Source organism: Hyla sarda, chromosome 10 (genome assembly GCF_029499605.1).
Source record: "Hyla sarda isolate aHylSar1 chromosome 10, aHylSar1.hap1, whole genome shotgun sequence".
NCBI classification, from domain to species: Eukaryota; Metazoa; Chordata; class Amphibia; order Anura; family Hylidae; genus Hyla; species Hyla sarda.
In genome coordinates, this window is record NC_079198.1 from 40,991,327 (window position 1) to 41,012,795 (window position 21,469).

At 42.1% G+C, this 21,469-nt stretch overlaps 1 protein-coding gene across 1 annotated transcript in view; it reads left to right on the top strand.

The window, feature by feature from the left end:
- Positions 1-8,658, top strand: part of C1QTNF5 (C1q and TNF related 5) — a 48,972-nt gene extending 40,314 nt beyond the window's left edge. The window contains exon 3 of the mRNA XM_056542373.1: positions 6,591-8,658. Coding sequence (XP_056398348.1) covers positions 6,591-7,129 — 539 coding nt within the window. The 3' untranslated portion in view covers positions 7,130-8,658. The remainder of the gene's footprint in view (positions 1-6,590) is intronic.
- The last annotated feature ends 12,811 nt before the right edge of the window (positions 8,659-21,469 follow it).

The window sequence follows — 21,469 nt, forward strand, 5'->3', positions numbered from 1 at the left end:
GTTTCTAAAAAGATGGATCATGTGGGAGAGGAGGGGGTGTGGTTTCACTGTTCTGTCACCATGAGAGTTTTGTAAGCGCACATGGCCCCCGACTTTAATTCCAGCTAAATTCTCCCTCCAAAAGCCCAATGGCATTCCTTCTCTTCTGAGCCATGCTGTGCATTCGCAGAGCCGCTTAGGTTCAAATAAGATGTGTCACGGTCCGCGCTCCGGCATGACACCCTGGCCGTGAGCTCTCCCTTTCCGCACCTGCCGGTGGGGCTGGGATTACACAGATCACTGGCATGTATTAACACGCCTGTGATCAGTGTTATCAGCGCTTGACTGCTCCTGCCGATCAGACACCGAGGAGGCAGGTAAGGTCCCTCCCGGTGTACTGTAAGCTGTTTGGGACGCCGCGATTTCACCGTGGCGGTACCGAACAGCCCGACTGAGCAGCCCGGATAGTTTCACTTTCGCTTCAGACGCAGCGGTCAGCTTTGATTGCCGCGTAGGGTTAATAAAGGGCATCATCGCGATCGGTGATGTCCTGTATAGTGTTGAGCGGCATAGGCCATATTCGAATTCGCAAATATTCGCGAATATATGGACGAATATTCGTCATATATTCGCGAATATTCGCATATTCGTAATATTCTCGTTTTATTTTCGCAAATGCGAAAAATTTGCGTATGCGAAAATTTACATATGCGAAAATTAGCATATACTAAAATTAACATAAGCAAAAATTCGCATATGCGAAAATTAGCATATGCAAATGTTCGCATATGCGAAACTTCGCACGCCAGTCTCACACAGTAGTATTAGAGCCTTCTTTACACCACACAAGCTGGAAGCAGAGAGGGATGATCACTGTGATGTGTACTGTGAAAAAACAAAAAACAAAAAAAAATGAATATTCGTAATTACGAATATATAGCGCTACATTCGCGAATTCATGAATATGCGATATTCGCGAATAATATTCGAATTGCGAATATTCGCGAGCAACACTAGTCCTGTATTAGCCGCGGGTCCCGGCCATTGATGGCCGCCGGGACTGACCAGATATAGTTACATAGTTACATAGTTAGTATGGTTGAAAAAAGACATACGTCCATCAAGTCCAACCAGGGGATTGAAGGGAAGGATGTAAGGGGATAAGGGAAAGGGATGTAGTTTTATAATTCTGCATAAGCATTAATGTTATTTTGTTCCAGGAATGTATCTAACCCTGCATTAAAGCTGTTAATTGTTCCTGCTGTGACCAGTTCCTGAGGTAGACCGTTCCATAAATTCACAGTCCTCATGGTAAAGAAGGCGTGCCGCCCCTTTAGACTAAACCTCCTCTTCTCCAGACGGAGGGAGTGCCCCCTCGTCCTTTGGGGGGGTTTAACCTGGAACAGTTTTTCTCCATATTTTTTGTATGGGCCATTTATATACTTATATACGTTTATCATATCCCCCCTTAAACGTCTCTTCTCAAGACTAAACAAATGTAACTCCTTTAATCGCTCCTCATAGCTAAGATGTTCCATGCCCCATATTAGTTTAGTCGCGCGTCTCTGCACCCTTTCCAACTCCGCAGTGTCCCTTTTATGAACAGGCGACCAAAACTGAACAGCATATTCCAGGTGAGGCCGTACCAATGCTTTATAAAGGGGGAGTATTATGTCCCTGCCCCTCGAGTCCATGCCTCTTTTTATACATGACAATATCCTGCCGGCTTTGGAAGCAGCAGCCTGACATTGCATGCTATTTTGTAGTCTGTGATCTACAAGTACACCCAGATCCTTCTCTACCAGTGACTCTGCCAGTTTAATCCCCCCTAAGACATACGACGCATGCAGGTTATTAGTACCCAGATGCATAACTTTACATTTATCCACATTGAACCTCATTTGCCAAGTGGATGCCCAGACACTTAGTCTATCCAAGTCATCTTGTAACTTATGCACATCCTCTATAGACTGTACTGTGCTACAAAGCTTGGTGTCATCTGCAAAGATAGAAACAGAGCTGTTAATACCATCCTCTATATCATTGATAAATAAATTAAACAGCAGCGGGCCCAGTACTGAACCTTGGGGTACACCACTAATAACCGGGGACCAATCAGAGTACGAATCATTTACCACCACTCTCTGGGTACGATCCATGAGCCAGTGTTCAATCCAGTTACAAACTAAAGTTTCCAAGCCCAAGGACCTTAACTTACCTGTCAGATGTCTGTGAGGGACAGTATCAAACGCTTTGGCAAAATCCAGAAACACTATATCCACAGCCATTCCTCTGTCAAGGCTTCTACTCACCTCTTCATAAAAGCAAATTAGATTGGTTTGACAACTTCTATCCTTACTAAACCCATGCTGGCTATCACTTATAATATTATTATCCCCTATGTATTCCTGTATGTAATCCCTTATAAGTCCTTCAAACAATTTACCCACAATGCACGTTAGACTTACCGGTCTATAATTGCCTGGCGAAGACCTAGAGCCCTTCTTGAAGATTGGTACCACATTAGCCTTGCGCCAGTCCCTTGGCACAATACCAGACACCAGAGAATCTCTAAATATCATGAACAAGGGTACAGATATTACTGAACTTACCTCTCTAAGAACTCTTGGGTGTAGTCCATCCGGCCCTGGAGATTTGCTTACATTTACTTTACTTAACTTACCTTGTACCATCACTACATTAAGCCAGTTCAATACATTATATGATGTGTTACCAGCACTGACCTGACCAATGTCAGCTCCTTCTTCCATAGTATATACAGAACTAAAGAACCCATTCAGTAGCTCCGCCTTCTCTTGATCGCCCGTGACAACCTCCCCATTATCATTATTAAGGGGTCCTACATGCTCTGTCCTTGTTTTTTTTTTGTATTTATATATCTAAAAAAATATTTAGGATTAGTTTTGCTTTCTTCGGCCACCTGTCTCTCATTTTGAATTTTTGCTGTTTTTATTACATTTTTACTGATTTTATTAAGCTCCTTGTACTGTTTAAATGTTATAGCTGACCCATCAGATTTGTATTTTTTGAAGGCTATTTTTTAGTTGTTTATTGCTCTTTTAACCTCATTTGTCAGCCATGTAGGATTTAGTTTTAATCGTTTATATTTGTTCCCCTTTGGTATATATTTAGCTGTATAGTTATTTAGAGTTGATTTAAAGATGTCCCATTTACCTTCTGTATCAGCATTTGAGAACACCTCCCCCCAGTCTATGTCCTGTAGTGCAGCCCTCAACCCAGGGAAGTTTGCCTTTTTAAAGTTATATGTTTTTGCTTTCCCCGTCTGTCTTTGTTTTCTACATTTTAAGTCAAAAGTAACTATATTGTGGTCGCTATTACCAAGGTTTTCCCGCACAGTTACATTACCAACCAGCTCTGCGTTGTTGGAAATGATCAGATCCAACAAGGCATCACTTCTTGTTGGGTCCTCCACAAACTGGCCCATAAAATTATCCTGCAATAAATTTAGGAATTTTCTCCCCTTTGTAGTTTTAGCCAACCCCCGGCCCCAATCTATATCTGGATAGTTAAAATCTCCCATTATTACCACTGTACCTGCCCGGGCGGCCCTCTCTATTTGTTTATACAGCCGACCTTCTATCTCTTCAGTGATGTTAGGGGGTCTGTAGATTACACCAAATATTACCCCGTGGCATATCGCCTGGAGCCGGCGGAGGACGTAAATATACATCCTTCGTTGTTAAGGAGTTAAGGGGTTTAGTTTCCAAAATAGAATGCCATGTAGGTTTTTTCTGTTCTGGCACTATAGGGGCTTCCTAAATGCGACAAGCCCCCCAAAAACCATTTCAGCAAAATTCGCTCTCCAACAGCCCATTGTTGCTCCTTCCCTTCTGAGCCCTCCAGTGCACCCACCGAGCACTTTACATCCACATATGGGGTATTTCCTTCTTTGAGAAAAATCGGGTTACAAATTTTAGGGGGCTTTTTCTCCTTTTACCGCTACAAGAACATGTCTGGGGCTACAAGAATATGTTAGTGTAAAAAATTAAGATTTTGAATTTTCTTCTCTACTTTGCTGCTATTCCTGTGAAACACCTAAAGGGTTAACAAACTTTCTGAATGCCATTTTGAATACTCTGAGGGCTGAAGTTTTGATAATGGGGTGCATTATGGGGTATTTCAAACATAAAGACCCTCAAATTCACTTCAAAACTGAACTGGTCCCTGAAAATTTCAGATTTTGACATTTTCATGAACAATTAAAAAAATTGCTGCTAAAGTTTGAAGCCCTCTAATGTCTTCAAAAGTAAAAACATGTCAACTTTATAATTAGACATATTGTATATGTGAATCCAAACATAAAGTTATTTGGCATGTCCATTTTCCTTACAAGCGGAGAGTTTCAAAGTCCAAAAATGCTAAATTTTCAAATTTTTCATAACATTTTGGAATTTTCACAAAGAAATGATGAAAGTATCGATGAAAATTTACCATTATGTAGATTATGTCACGAAAAAAAAATTCTGAATCAATATGATAAGTAAAAGCACCCAGAGTTATTAATGCATAAAGTGACACTGGTCAGATTTGCAAAAAATGCTCTGGTCCTTAAAGGGGTACTCCGCCCCTAGACATCTTATCCCCTATCCAAAAGATAGGGGATAAGATGTCAGATCGTCACGGTCCCGCTGCTGGGGACCCCTAGGATTGCTGCTGTGGCACCCCGCTGTCATTACTGCACAGAGCAAGTTCGCTCTGCACGTAATGACAGGCAATACAGGGGCCGGAGCATCGTTACGTCGTGGCTCCGCCCCCTGGTGACATCACAGCCCGCCCCCTCAATACAAGTCTATGGGAGGGGGCGTGGCAGTCATCACACCCCTGCCATAGACTTGCATTAAGAGGTGGGCCGTGATGTCACGAGGGGTGGAGCCATGACGTCACGCTGCTCCGTTCCCTGTATCGCCCATCATTACGCACAGAGCAACCTCACTCTGTGCAGTAATGATAGCGGGATGCCGCAGCGGCGATCCTGGGGGTCCCCAGCAGCGGGACAATGGCGATCTGACATCTTATCCCCTATCCTTTGGATAGGGGATAAGATGTCTAGGGGCGGAGTACCCCTTTAAGGTCAAAATGGGCTTCATCCTTAAGGGGTTAAATAGGTTATTCAGGAATAGAGAAACAGTGTATTTAGAGAAGAAAAAAACAGCAACACACCTGTCCTCAGGTTGTGTGTGTTATTACAACTTGAATTGTTGATCAGTTCAATACTGACCATTTAATTATATAGATGCCACAATGACTAGCAATCTTAGCATTTATATAATTATACACATATTTTTAACATATTTCATATCATTGCATGTGGTATTGTACAAGTATTTAAATCTGTTACTAAGGCTGCACCACAAACAACTTTAGCAGAAAAATGCAAGAATTGTTGATTTTTGGGTCACATCAAAAATCAGCGATAAGTCATATCTGTATTAAAATAATGCATATAAAAGCTACAGATCACAAAGCAAAAAATTTACTCTCATTAATCTTAGAAAGATAAATAAATAAATTATAGGGGTTGTGGAAAATTTAAAAAATGTTCTTCTCATCCAAAAACAGCTCCATGTCTGCCTACAGGTTGTGTGTTTTTGGAGCTCAATTGGGCGTTTTGTTCATGATGTGCCAAACTTTTGTATAACCCATTAGTTTGGGCTGAAAACATCACCCACTGACAAAAAGCACATCTCCAATGTAATTTCAAATTGTCACCCTTAATTTTTTGGTGCATATTTTGGCACATTGTATACCAAGTTTAACTTGGAAGATGTACTTGCTAGATTTTGGGTGCAGATCACCAAAAATAGACCAAAAACACAACATCATTTTCCAGAAACAACAATGAAATTATGCAAATTTTTTTAATTATTCTGCCCCCCCCCCCCCAATGTGGATTATATTTTTATTCATGAGACACAGTGTAGAGTATATTTTTATTTAGGCGGCACAATGTACAGCATATTTTATTCAGAGGGGGCAATGAAGACATTTTTTGTTAAAATCAAGGGAACAGTATAAAGAGATTTCCTGACAGATATGACAAACTGCTCCAAAAACCTTGGATGGAAAGAACCAAAGTGTGGCAAACAAGTTTACATTCAGCCTGAAAGGGGGAGGTATGTCCAAATTTGGGAAATTCATACGAGTACAGTATATATTTACATTCCCTATTTACATCCCACATTTTTATATAATGTATGCAGAATACTATGATAATTTGATTTGCTTATAAAAAATAACTACCTGGTACAGCATAGGTACCCCACACACATATTACCAGTCCATGTAGAGAACATTTTATTAACAATTTGACTCCCAGCCATGCATCTACCTTAGTCTTTATATCTTATTAAATAAGAAGACAAACCTTGGGTTATGAAAGCAGCTTTATTTAGATGTGTCAAATAATATTTGTTTCAAAAATACCCTTTTGGGAACAATCGCTTGTATGAATTGTTTTCTGATAACTAATAGGAAATGTCTTACAAACATATATGCTGAAAATAATTAATCAAGTTTCAATTAATCAAATAGTGGTGAATACTATTATATGTAAAATGTTGTCCTTACAGGAGTGACTGGAACCAAGGGCCAGCCAGGTGAGAATGGGCCCCCTGGTGCACAAGGTGAGCGGGGCGAGCAAGGAGAGTGTGCTGTTTCCCCTCGTTCTGCTTTCAGTGCCAAGCTATCTCAGTCACGGAGCCCCCCTATCTCTGGACAACCAGTCCCATTTGGGAAAGTTCTTAGCAATGAACAAGGGCATTACAACCCAGAAACTGGTCGCTTTAAATGTGTCGTCCCTGGACTGTACTATTTTTCTCTCCATGGCACAGTATACCGTGGAAATCTTCATGTGCAGCTGATGAAGAATGGAATCTCCCAGGCCTCTTTTTTCCAGCCAGGGGATGCAGCAAAGCCAGGAGCATTGTGTGGGGGTGCAGCATTTCATTTAGAACCCGGTGATGAAGTATGGGTACAGGTGGGAGACTATTCAGGTCTTTATTCCAGTAGTGCAACAGACAGTGTTTTTACTGGATTTCTTATTTATTCTGACTGGGAACCAAATCCTGTGTTTCACCCTCTGACTTCAGTCGATCATAAAACAGTGTAATGGGATAAGCATATTACATTGCCTTGTAAATGAAGTAACAAAATAGTACACATATGTTGAAGTAATACACTTAAAGGGGTTATCCAGCATAAGGTGATTTTAGTATGTTCCTGGCAGACAGTAATGGACATGCTTAGAAAGGATCTGTGCTTGTCTTGGGCTGAATGGCTATGCTGTGAGATTACCATAACACTGTGGCTAGCTTTTTGTGAACTTGTATTTCCTGTTTCAGTTTTCTTGTTTGCCTACAAATCCCATGATTCCATTTTCCTCCTTACCACACATCAGTCCTCCCACCAATTGAAACATAAATGAGCTGCAGACGTGTGGTTTTCAATCAGAGTGCCTCCAGCTGTTGCATTACTTGCAGATTGCTCTCTCCACCCATTGAAGCAGACAGGCTCCCTGTCATCAGCTGACTAGTGAGTCAGGTCTCGACCGCATTGCAAGCTGGGAAAATCCGAGACAACAATAATTTTGTATGCTGTTAAAAATAAATATTGGGGTGAAAATCACATAAGAATTGTGAGAAAACCATCACACACAGGTACAGACACTATATTATTAACTACCCTAACTTTACAGCCCATGTAGCATAGTCAAATAAAAAAAAATCCTGGAATACCCCTTTAAAGCCTCATGCAAATGATTGTAAAAATAATTAGTATTAGATATGTCTGTGCCTACTCCATGTGCTGCAAAAAAAAAAGAAAATAGTGTCATACTTAATAGAATGCCATACAAGAATAACACCACCTTCACAACACAACAGACTAAGATACATCACCTGATCATGACACTTTCCCTAGATATTATGGTCAACATTTGCAAATTGTTTTTATTTTTGCGCTAATTGCGGAGGGGGGGTTGTGTTTTTTTTTTCCAAAGATCTAAAATCCGTCATTTTGACCTTTTAGTGTTAGGGTTACTAGACCATTTTTTTAAGGTGAGGGATGCAGTGGTCATGAATTTATTATCTAAGTGTTTTTGTTTTTTGCGCAAATCTAGACCACCTCCAGACCAGGTCAGAAAAAAAAGATTACTACTCCTGTTTACTTGCAAAAAATGAAAAATCATCAGTCAGAGTGAAAGAGAGGGAGAGAGAGAGAGTGAGAGTGAGAGAGAGAGAATAACTTAGAGAAGTAAAACGTTTAAAGACATAAAAAGTTAAAAATTTAAAAAACGTGCAAATGAAAAGTAAAGCAGTTGTCCATATGAAACAATCAGATATATTTTTTAGGGTCCAAAAAAGGAATGGTAAAGACGTAAGAAACAATATGATTTTTAGCAATGGCCAAAATCTAACAATTTCATGGGCCCAAGTAAAAAAAAATATCCGACAAAGTGATGATAACAAAATAAAAAAAAGTGAAAGGTAAAATATTTCTGTTCAACTAAAACCTCTGTCTCTCAAACAATATTTTTTTTCTCCTGGCCTGTGGCAAGGTAAACCACTATGCAAATGTGAGACTCTCTTTGCAGACCTTAGACATTAATTTGCCTTAAAATTTAAACTAAAACAAATAAAGCCAAACACACAGACAATCAAGCTCCTTAACCCCTTAAGGACGCAGGACGTAAATGTACGTCCTGGTGCGGTGGTACTTAACGCACCAGGACGTACATTTACGTCCTGTGCATAACCGCGGGCATCGGAGTGATGCCCGTGTCATGCGCGGCTGATCCCGGCTGCTGATCGCAGCCAGGGACCCGCCGGCAATGGCCGACGCCCGCGATCTCGCGGGCGTCCGCCATTAACCCCTCAGGAGCCGGGAACGATACAGATCCCGGCATCTGCGGCAGTGTGCGATTTGATTGAATGATCGGATCGCCCGCAGCGCTGCTGCGGGGATCCGATCATTCAGAACGCCGCACGGAGGTCCCCTCTCCTGCCTCCGTCCGGCTCCCGGCGTCTCCTGCTCTGGTCTGTGATCGAGCAGACCAGAGCAGAAGATAGCCGATAACACTGATCTGTTCTATGTCCTATACATAGAACAGATCAGTATTAGCAATCATGGTATTGCTATGAATAGTCCCCTATGGGGACTATTCAAGTGTAAAAAAAAATGTAAAAGTAAAAAATCCCCTCCCCCAATAAAAAAGTAAAACGTCTGTTTTTTCCTATTTTACCCCCAAAAAGCGTCCAATTTTTTTTTACAGACATATTTGGTATCGCCGCGTGTGTAAATGTCCGAACTATTAAAATAAAATGTTAATGATCCCGTATGGTGAACGGCGTGAACGAAAAAAAAAAAAAGTCCAAAATTCCTACTTTTTTAATACATTTTATTTAAAAAAAATTATAAAAAAGTTTTTTATATGCAAATGTGATATCACAAAAAAGTACAGATCATGGCGCAAAAAATGTGCCCCTATACCACCGCTTATACGGAAAAATAAAAAAGTTAGAGGTCATCAAAATAAAGGGATTATAAAAGTACTAATTTGGTTAAAAAGTTTGTGATTTTTTTAAGCGCAACAATAATAGAAAAGTATGTAATAATGGGTATCATTTTAATCGTATTGACCCTCAGAATAAAGAACACACGTCATTTTTACCATAAATTGTACGGCGTGAAAACGAAACCTTCCAAAATTAGCAAAATTGCGTTTTTCGATTTAATTTCCCCACAAAAATAGTGTTTTTTGGTTGCGCCATACATTTTATGATATAATGAGTTATGTCATTACAAAGGACAACTGGTCGCGCAAAAAACAAGCCCTCATACTAGTCTGTGGATGAAAATATAAAAGAGTTATGATTTTTAGAAGGCGAGGAGGAAAAAATGAAAACGTAAAAATGTTATTGTTTGAGTCCTTAAGGCCAAAATGGGCTGAGTCCTTAAGGGGTTAAAAAGCAATATGATAAGCAGGACCACCAAAATAAACACATCTAGACCAGCAATAAAAATGATCTAGCCAAGACCATTATTGATAAAGTGTCTTCTTCTCTTCTGTATTTACACTAAAAAATCTATGTCAGGGAAAGGGATAATGTAAATTCTGCAGGAAATCTTACCTATTTAACCCAACAAGAAGTTCAGCGACGACTTATTAACATTAAAACACACAAATCACTGGGTCCAGATGGCATCCATACCAGAGATTTTTTCCAGAATTAAGTACAGTGTTAGACAGACCCTTATTCCTTATTTCTAATGATTCTATAATGACAGGGATTGTTCCACAGGACTGGCACTTAGCAAATGTGGTACCAAGATTTAAAAAAGGGGTTAGAAAGGGTCCCTGGAAACTATAACTGTATGTTTAACATCTGTTATGCGTAAATTTTTGAGGGTTTTCTGAGAGATGCTCTTCTGGAATATCTTAATGAAAATAACCTTCGGACAAATAATCAGTCCTGTCCAACTAATCTAATCAGCTTCTATGAGGAGGTCAGTTATAGATTGGATCGGGGTGAAGCTGTGGATGTTGTGTATCTGGACTTTTCTAAGGCATTTTCGACAATGCCACTCAAAAGGTTTCATAGTTATTACGGTTTAAAAAAAACACATTTATTAAGTTCAACCAAGGAGGTGAAGGGAAGGGGTATGGGTGGACGAATGGGTGGGGATGTGATTCTATATTTCTGCATATGCATAAATGTTATTTTGTTCTAGGAATGTATATAACCCTGTTTTGAAGTCCCCAAATGACCAGTTACTGAGGCAGACTGTTCCATGAATTCCCAGTTCTTATAGTATAGAAAGCTTGTTGCCCCTAAAAACTAAGAAGTACATTTATCATTGTCTTTTGCTATTTTCCTATATTTATTTTCCTATATTTGGCACCAAAGCACTTATTTTGTGACTTTAAGCTGTAAGCAAAAAGCTCCAAACGATCTTGCAAAAGTCAATTTTAGTTTTAACTTTGCAGTGGTAACAGATTTATCAAGTGTGAATATCAAAAAAAGGTCACAAATCCATCAAAAAAACAGCAAATCTACCCCAGCCCAGCCCTTGAACTTCATTTGCCAAGTGGATGCCCAGTGGGTTCAAGTTGGCATATGCACATCTTTTACAGACTGTACTGTGCTACAAAGCTTGGTGTCCTCTGCAAAGATGAAAACAGAGCTGTTAATCCCATCCTCTATATCAGTGCTTCTCAAGTACCCCCAACAGGTCAGGTTTTAAGGATTTCCCAGTCTTTTACAGGTAATAAAATTGTGGTGTGAAAATCCTGATCTGTTGGGGGTACTTAAAGGAATGCGCTGGGGAAACACTGCTCTATATCATTATTAACCTCTTCTGGACATAGGGCGTATGGATACGCCCTGCATTCCGAGTCCTTAAGGACCGAGGGCGTATCCATACGCCCGTGGGAAATCCGGCCCCCACCGCTAGCCGGAGGGGCGTCGGAGCCGGATGCCTGCTGAAATCGTTCAGCAGGCATCCCGGCATATCGCCCAGGGGGGTCATTATGTCCCCCCATGTCGGCGATCGCAGCACATCGCTCATCAATTCAGATGAGCGATGCGCTGCGATTCCGTTCCCCGCCGCTCACCGGGCGGGGATCGGAGCCGGATGTCTGCTGATTTCTATCAGCAGACATCCCGGCAGTGTGCCGGAGGAGGTCCGGAGGACCTCCTATACCGGCGATCGCTGCAGGACGCCGGTAACTACTAACCGGCGTTCTGCAGCGGTTCCGGGTCCTCAGGGTCACGTGTGACCCTGTTACCCGGATATAGATGGTGACTGGTGGTGTAGTATACACCACCAATCACCATCCGTACTGTACTGGGGGCTGGCATTGTGGCCACCCCCCTCAGTACAGTTGTGATTGGGTGGCCAAAGTGGCCACACCAATCACAGTGTAATGGGAGGGGATGGTGGGGGGTAGGAGCACGTTGCTCCGTTCTGCCCACCATTCCACAGAGATCTGGTGTGCAGGACTGAGCCCCGTGCTGCCCACCATCCCCTCAGTAAAAAAAAAGTGCCCCTTGCCCCCTTTCTGTGGCCCCTTGGCACAGAAATCCCCAGGGATAGCTTTAGATTTAGGTAGGGACAGGTTAGGGTTAAAAAAAAAAAGTTATCTTTTTTTTTCTTTTTTCGGCGTACCTCAGTGGGTGTCCGTGGGTCCGTAGCACCTTTAGCTGCGTGACCCCGGCCCTGCTGGGTCGCTGCGGTCTGCCGCCAGCCTTTTTTTTTTGGCGCAGATCTTTTTTTTTTTCTTTTTTCCCTAAGCGTGTGTGCGGACCCTCTTAGTTATAAAAGAGCGGTCCGCCACCGTTTGTTAAAGCCCACCCGCCGCTGATCAGTCCCGTAGTACTGATCAGCGTTTTTTTTTTGTGGTGCCGGCGCTTTTTTACGCGTTTTCTAGCGCTTTTTTTGCACCCATAGGCGGTCCGTGCCACCAGTAGCAGGCGTGTACTGTGTGGCCGGACCTTACCTGTGTGTGTGGCGTGCCTCACCGCTGTCAGTGATTTATCACTGATCAGCGTTTTTTTTTGTGGTAAAGGCACTTTTTTCGGTTAACGCGTATTTTTTTTGCACCCATAGGCGGTCCGTGCCACCAGTAGCAGGCGTGTACTGTGTGGACGGACCGTACCTGTGTGTGCAGCCTGTCCCACCGCTGTCGGTGATTTATCACTGATCAGCGTTTGTTTTTTTGTTCAGGCGGGTGCATTTTTTCCGGGGTTAAGCGTTTTTTTATTTTATTTTTCGGGTTTTTTGTGTGGGGGTCTGAGTACAAGCCACCAGCCACTGTTCTGGGCTGAGTGGCCGGACCCCCCTCTGACTTCTGCGCCCCTTGCCGCCACAAGCGCTAATCAGTGCGCACACCACTGATTAGATAAACGCTTATTTTTTTGGCGCAGGGTTTTTTTTGCGCTAGAAGTCCCCCCTTTTTTTTTTTAAAGTCCCCTTTTTATTTTATATTTTTTTCTGTTAGGGCGGGTTAGTTTAGTTAGGTTAGGTTAGGGCGGGTTAGGGAGGTAGTATCGCACCACACCACACGCAGCACACACACCAATAAAGTTTCCCCCCCCCCCACACACACACATACCCGTATCCCCATTAGAGTAGGGAAATGGCCCGCAGAGCATTTTCGGCGGAGGAGGCATATGCCATAATTGCCTCCGACACCGAGAGCGGCTCAGAGGACGATGAAGACCCCACCTTCCTTATTTCATCGTCCTCCTCATCATCTAGTTCAGATGATGAGCCACCAAGGCGGCGGAGACGCCGCCGTGCGGTGCCGCAAACCTCCTCTGCCCTTGACCCTGTGCCCCATGCTAGTATGAATCCCCCTGGCGCTCATACTAGTGAAGCCCCCCTGCCAAGGTCACTGGTACCTCGTACCGGAGAACTTGTCTGGGCTGAGCCAGCGGACCACGAGCCCGTGATTCCTGAGTTTGTTGGCGACTCAGGAATCAAGATTAACATCGCCGGGTTCACTGAAAAGGACTTTTTCGGTCATTTTTTCAGTGACGACTTTGTTAATCTAATGGTTACACAGACGAATCTGTATGCCCAACAGTTCGTCGCCGCTAACCCGGGCTCACTTTTAGCTAGACCCGGTGGCTGGACTCCAGTCGATGCAGCCGAAATGAGGACCTTTTGGGGCCTTGCGCTGCATATGGGTCTAGTTAAAAAACCCAGTGTCAGGCAATATTGGAGTGGGGACGTCTTTTACCAGACACCCCTCTACAGTATGGCCATGGCACGTTCCCGGTTCGAGGCCATTCGGAGATGTTTGCATTATGCTGATAATGCGGCATGTCCCCCCCGAACTGATCCCGCGTATGACCGCCTGTATAAAATCAGGCCGGTCATCAATCACTTCGGGGCCAGATTTTGGGAGGCCTATGTCCCTGGAAGGGAGGTCGCTATTGATGAGTCGCTCATCAGCTTTAAGGGGAGACTCAGCTTCCGGCAATACATCCCTACCAAGCGAGCGCGGTATGGCGTGAAGATGTATAAACTTTGCGAGAGTACCTCCGGGTACACTTGCAAGTTTATGGTGTATGAGGGACGAGATTCCTGCATTGAACCCCCAGATTGTTCCCCCACTCTGGGTGTTAGCGGGAAAATCGTTTGGGGCCTTTTGCACCCATTGCTAGATAAAGGTTACCACCTTTACGTGGATAACTTTTATACTAGTATCCCTCTCTTCACATCCCTCGCCGCCAGATCCACGCTCGCTTGTGGGACAGTCCGGAAGAATCAAAGAGGCCTTCCTTCCTATCCCCTGCAGACTCCTATCCCCCGGGGTGAGTCCCGTGCCCTCACCCATGATAACCTGTTGTTGGTCCGGTATAAGGACAAGAGGGATGTCCTTATGCTCACCACAATTCATGGGAATGGCAGCACCCCTGTCCCTGTGCGAGGTACCGTGGGACCGGTCCTCAAGCCCGATTGTATTCTGGACTACAATCGGTATATGGGGGGAGTTGATCTTTCTGATCAAGTCCTCAAGCCATATAATGCCATGCGGAAAACAAAGATATGGTACAAAAAAGTTGCGGTCTACATGGTACAGGTTGCCATGTACAACTATTTTGTACTGTACAAGAACGCTGGCAACACAGGGACATACCTGGAGTTCCAAGAGGAAGTTCTAAAGGCCCTCATCTATGGTGACCGCCAAAGAGCGGGTCAGAGCACCTCTGTAACTTCAGGTCCCCGGATCGTCCCCGGCCAACACTTTCCATGTGTGATCCCCCACACTGGAAAGAAGGGACGATCTCAGAAGAAATGCAGAGTGTGTCGCAAGAGGGGGATTCGGAAGGACACCACCACTCAATGCGACACTTGCCCCGATCATCCGGGCCTCTGCATAGGCTGCTTCAGGGAGTATCACACTTCCATGGAGTACTAAATTTTCCGTCATTTGCCCTAATTTTAATTACCCACAATTCGACTCCAATGTACCAGTCCAGGGTACACTGTCTTCCAAATTTTATACCAAACCCCCCCCCCCCAAAAAAAAAAATAACCTTTTTCTCAATACCCCCAATATCTTTTTTTTTTCTTCCCCCTAAAAAATGGGTCATGGGACACAGAGTCAACAGCATTGGAGGTTTGCAGTTGCCTCAAATGCGCAACGCTCTCTCTCCCCACCTGAGCGGGTTGCGCATTTGAGGTAACAGAATAGGGACGGCCCCACACATCCTCTTCCCAGAATGATGATTCAGAGTATAGGGTTTGGGGCGGGCATCCTTTTTACTTTTGGCTGTACTCTGGGTCATCATTCTGGGAAAATAATTGGCATATCAGTTCTAAAATTGCAATTTTCTTCCCCCCATAGTACACTTCATCCATTCCTGGAAAATAAATGAAGGGAACACCCATCTGTTCCAAATCTCCACTTCACCCTATACACCTTCCCTAGGGGGTGTACTGTTTGTAATAATCTCACATATGGGTGTTCCTTTCTTGTATTTTCCTCTGAATGTATGTAACTGTTAGGTCCGTAACAAACATCCGCCTCAAATGCGAAGAGTTCTCGCTGAACTCTGTCGTATTTCCAGGCGACAATTCAGAGTCACATGTTAGTTGTTCCCAAAAAGATGAAGCAGAGCATAGGTTGAAAATTGCAATTTTCAAAAGCTACCCTTCATCCATTCCTGGAAAATAAATTTAGGAAACCCCTGTGCGTTAGAAATATCCTCTTTACCCCTATACCCATTCCTCAGGGTGGGTACTTTCTGTAATGGTGTCACATGTGGGTGTTTCATTTTTGTATTTTCCTCGGAATGTATGTAACCGTCAGCTACTGATATGCCATAGGCCACAAATACAAAGTGACCTCTATGACTTCTGAGCCTTGTTGTGCGCCCGCCCAGCACGTTACCCCATATGTGGATGGATTTTTATAGTCAGGGGAAAAAGCCCTCCAAAATTTGTAACCCAATTCCTCATATTACCCCTTGTGAAAATGTTAAAAATTGGGTAACCCCAGCATTTTAGTGTAAAAAAATCAAATTTTTCAATTTAGGCCCACTTTTCAAAAAACCTGTGAGGTGTAAGAACTCACTGTAACACTGTTACGTTCCCCGAGGGGTCTAGTTTCCAAAATGTAATGCCATGTGGTTTTTTTTCTGCTGTCCTGGCACCAAAGGGGCTTCCTAAATGAGGCATGCCCCCAGAGCAAAATTTGCTTCCAAAAAGCCAAAATGTGACTCCTTCTCTTCTGAGACATGTAGTGCGCCAACAGAGCACTTTTTACCCCCATATGGGGTGTTTTCTGAATCGGGAGAAATTGGGCTTCAAATTTTGGGGGGTATTTTCTGCTATTACCCTTTTAAAAAATGTAAAATTTTTGGGAAAACAAGCATTTTAGGTAAAAAATTTTACTTTTTTTTTACATTTGCAAAAGTCATGAAACCCCTGTGGGGTATTAAGGTTCACTTTACCCCTTGTTATGTTCCCCAAGGGGTCTAGTTTCCAAAATGGTATGCCATGTGTTTATTTTTTGCTGTCCTGGCACCATAGGGGCTTCCTAAATGCGGCATGCCCCCAGAGCAAAATTTGCTTCCAAAAAGCCAAATGTGACTCCTTCTCTTCTGAGACCTGTAGTGCGCCAGCAGAGCACTTTTTACCCCCATATGGGGTGTTTTCTGAATCGGGAGAAATTGGGCTTCAAATTTTGGGGGGCATTTTCTGCTATTACCCTTTTCAAAAATGTAAAATTTTTGGGAAAACAAGCATTTTAGGTAAAAAATTTTACTTTTTTTTTACATTTGCAAAAGTCATGAAACCCCTGTGGGGTATTAAGGTTCACTTTACCCCTTGTTATGTTCCCCAAGGGGTCTAGTTTCCAAAATGGTATGCCATGTGTTATTTTTTTGCTGTCCTGGCACCATAGGGGCTTCCTAAATGCGGCATGCCCCCAGAGCAAAATTTGCTTCCAAAAAGCCAAATGTGACTCCTTCTCTTCTGAGACCTGTAGTGCGCCAGCAGAGCACTTTTTACCCACATATGGGGTGTTTTCTGAATCGGGAGAAATTGGACTTCAAATTTTGGGGGGCATTTTCTGCTATTACCCTTTTCAAAAATGTAAAATTTTTGGGAAAACAAGCATTTTAGGTAAAAAATTTTACTTTTTTTTTACATTTGCAAAAGTCATGAAACCCCTGTGGGGTATTAAGGTTCACTTTACCCCTTGTTATGTTCCCCAAGGGGTCTAGTTTCCAAAATGGTATGCCATGTGTTTTTTTTTTTTGCTGTCCTGGCACCATAGGGGCTTCCTAAATGCGGCATGCCCCCAGAGCAAAATTTGCTTCCAAAAAGCCAAATGTGACTCCTTCTCTTCTGAGACCTGTAGTGCGCCAGCAGAGCACTTTTTACCCCCATATGGGGTGTTTTCGGAATCGGGAGAAATTGGGCTTCAAATTTTGGGGGGTATTTTCTGCTATTACCCTTTTAAAAAATGTAAAATTTTTGGGAAAACAAGCATTTTAGGTAAAAAATTTTACTTTTTTTTTACATTTGCAAAAGTCATGAAACCCCTGTGGGGTATTAAGGTTCACTTTACCCCTTGTTATGTTCCCCAAGGGGTCTAGTTTCCAAAATGGTATGCCATGTGTTTTTTTTTGCTGTCCTGGCACCATAGGGGCTTCCTAAATGCGGCATGCCCCCAGAGCAAAATTTGCTTCCAAAAAGCCAAATGTGACTCCTTCTCTTCTGAGACCTGTAGTGCGCCAGCAGAGCACTTTTTACCCCCATATGGGGTGTTTTCTGAATCGGGAGAAATTGGGCTTCAAATTTTGGGGGGCATTTTCTGCTATTACCCTTTTCAAAAATGTAAAATTTTTGGGAAAACAAGCATTTTAGGTAAAAATTTTTACTTTTTTTTTACATTTGCAAAAGTCATGAAACCCCTGTGGGGTATTAAGGTTCACTTTACCCCTTGTTATGTTCCCCAAGGGGTCTAGTTTCCAAAATGGTATGCCATGTGTTATTTTTTTGCTGTCCTGGCACCATAGGGGCTTCCTAAATGCGGCATGCCCCCAGAGCAAAATTTGCTTCCAAAAAGCCAAATGTGACTCCTTCTCTTCTGAGACCTGTAGTGCGCCAGCAGAGCACTTCTTACCCCCATATGGGGTGTTTTCTGAATCGGGAGAAATTGGGCTTCAAATGTTGGGGGGCATTTTCTGCTATTACCCTTTTCAAAAATGTAAAATTTTTGGGCAAACAAGCATTTTAGGTAAAAAATTTTACTTTTTTTTTACATTTGCAAAAGTCATGAAACCCCTGTGGGGTATTAAGGTTCACTTTACCCCTTGTTATGTTCCCCAAGGGGTCTAGTTTCCAAAATGGTATGCCATGTGTTATTTTTTTGCTGTCCTGGCACCATAGGGGCTTCCTAAATGCGGCATGCCCCCAGAGCAAAATTTGCTTCCAAAAAGCCAAATGTGACTCCTTCTCTTCTGAGACCTGTAGTGCGCCAGCAGAGCACTTTTTACCCCCATATGGGGTGTTTTCTGAATCGGGAGAAATTGGGCTTCAAATGTTAGGGGGCATTTTCTGCTATTACCCTTTTCAAAAATGTAAAATTTTTGGGCAAACAAGCATTTTAGGTAAAAAATTTTACTTTTTTTTTACATTTGCAAAAGTCATGAAACCCCTGTGGGGTATTAAGGTTCACTTTACCCCTTGTTATGTTCCCCAAGGGGTCTAGTTTCCAAAATGGTATGCCATATGTTTTTTTTTGCTGTCCTGGCACCATAGGGGCTTCCTAAATGCGGCATGCCCCCAAAGCAAAATTTGCTTCCAAAAAGCCAAATGTGACTCCTTCTCTTCTGAGACCTGTAGTGCGCCAGCAGAGCACTTTTTACCCCCATATGGGGTGTTTTCTGAATCGGGAGAAATTGGGCTTCAAATTTTGGGGGGCATCTTCTGCTATTACCCTTTTCAAAAATGTAAAATTTTTGGGAAAACAAGCATTTTAGGTAAAAAATTTTACTTTTTTTTTTACATTTGCAAAAGTCATGAAACCCCTGTGGGGTATTAAGGTTCACTTTACCCCTTGTTATGTTCCCCAAGGGGTCTAGTTTCCAAAATGGTATGCCATATGTTTTTTTTTGCTGTCCTGGCACCATAGGGGCTTCCTAAATGCGGCATGCCCCCAAAGCAAAATTTGCTTCCAAAAAGCCAAATGTGACTCCTTCTCTTCTGAGACCTGTAGTGCGCCAGCAGAGCACTTTTTACCCCCATATGGGGTGTTTTCTGAATCGGGAGAAATTGGGCTTCAAATTTTGGGGGGCATCTTCTGCTATTACCCTTTTCAAAAATGTTAAATTTTTGGGAAAACAAGCATTTTAGGTAAAAAATTTTACTTTTTTTTTACATTTGCAAAAGTCATGAAACCCCTGTGGGGTATTAAGGTTCACTTTACCCCTTGTTATGTTCCCCAAGGGGTCTAGTTTCCAAAATGGTATGCCATATGTTTTTTTGTTGCTGTCCTGGCACCATAGGGGCTTCCTAAATGCGGCATGCCCCGAAAGCAAAATTTGCTTCCAAAAAGCCAAATGTGACTCCTTCTCTTCTGAGACCTGTAGTGCGCCAGCAGAGCACTTTTTACCCCCATATGGGGTGTTTTCTGAATCGGGAGAAATTGGGCTTCAAATTTTGGGGGGCATTTTCTGCTATTACCCTTTTCAAAAATGTAAAATTTTTGGGAAAACAAGCATTTTAGGTAAAAAATTTTACTTTTTTTTTACATTTGCAAAAGTCATGAAACCCCTGTGGGGTATTAAGGTTCACTTTACCCCTTGTTATGTTCCCCAAGGGGTCTAGTTTCCAAAATGGTATGCCATGTGTTATTTTTTTGCTGGTTTGACACCCTAGGGGCTTCCTAAAGGTGACATGCCCCACAAAAACCATTTCAGAAAAATGTTCTCTCCAAAATCCCCTTGTCGCTCCTTCGCTTATGAGCCCTTTACTGCGCCCGCCGAACAATTAACATAGACATATGAGGTATGTGCTTACTCAAGAGAAATTGGGCTACAAATACAAGTAAAAATTTTCTCCTTTTACCTCTTGCAAAAATTCAAAAATTGGGTCTACAAGAACATACGAGTGTAAAAAATGAAGATTTTGAATTTTCTCCTTCAGATTGCTGCTATTCCTGTGAAACACCTAAAGGGTTAAAACACTGACTGAATGTCATTTTGAATACTTTGGGGGGTGTAGTTTTTATAATGGGGTCTTTCATGGGGTATTTCTAATATGAAGACCCTTCAAATCCACTTCAAACCTGAACTGGTGTCTGAAAAATAGCGAGTTTGAAAATTTTGTGAAAAATTGGAAAATTGCTGCTGAACTTTGAAGCCCTCTGGTGTCTTCCAAAAGTAAAAACTCATAAATTTTATGATGCAGACATAAAGTAGACATATTGTATATGTGAATAATAAAAAAAAAATGGAATATCCATTTTCCTTACAAGCAGAGAGCTTCAAAGTTTGAAAAATGCAAAATTTTCAATTTTTTCATGAAATTTTGGGATTTTTCACCAAGAAAGGATGCAAGTTACCACAAAATTTTACCACTATGTTAAAGTAGAATATGTCACGAAAAAACAATCTCAGAATCAGAATGATAACTAAAAGCATTCCAGAGTTATTAATGTTTAAAGTGACAGTGGTCAGATGTGCAAAAAACGCTCCGGTCCTTAAGGCCAAAATGGGCTTGGTCCTGAAGGGGTTAAATAAGTTAAACAAAAACAGGCCCAGTACTGAACCCTGGGGTACATCACTAATAACCAGGGACCAATCAGAGTACGAATCATTGACCACCACTCGCTTGGTATGGTCCCTAAGACAATTTTTAAAACATTTTTTTTTCTTTTAACACAGTTACACCGTGATTTTCGTCTCCCATGTTTTGTTGTTCATAAATTTTCTTTTTCCTCTCTTCATCATACTACATCATTTTGAGGTTGTGTATGGTCTATTTATAATGTTCATAATATATATATATATATATATATATATATATATATATTTGATGTATATGTCATTTTGTCCAACACTTTCTCCTTGATGTTATGATATATATGTCTCCGTATTTTTATCAACTTTTACTGATGCTTTCCATGTTGAGGTATGTCAGGGGTTAAATGATCTGGTACAGGTGTACTCCACCTCCTCCAGATCATTCCCTATATATAAGCTGATTTTCTTCTTAATAAACGGGACTCTGCATATTTCCACGCTGGCATATCTTTCTTAGTTTTCAAAACAGTTACAAACTAAAATTTCTAAACATAAAGGGGGAGATTTATCAATGGATTTAGATGGTTTTTTCTTTGCTTACAAAAGTCGCACAAAAAGTCACAATAAGCGCCTAAGCAATTTTTTGTGCCACTTTTGTGGGTAAGCAAAAAATTCCAATCAGC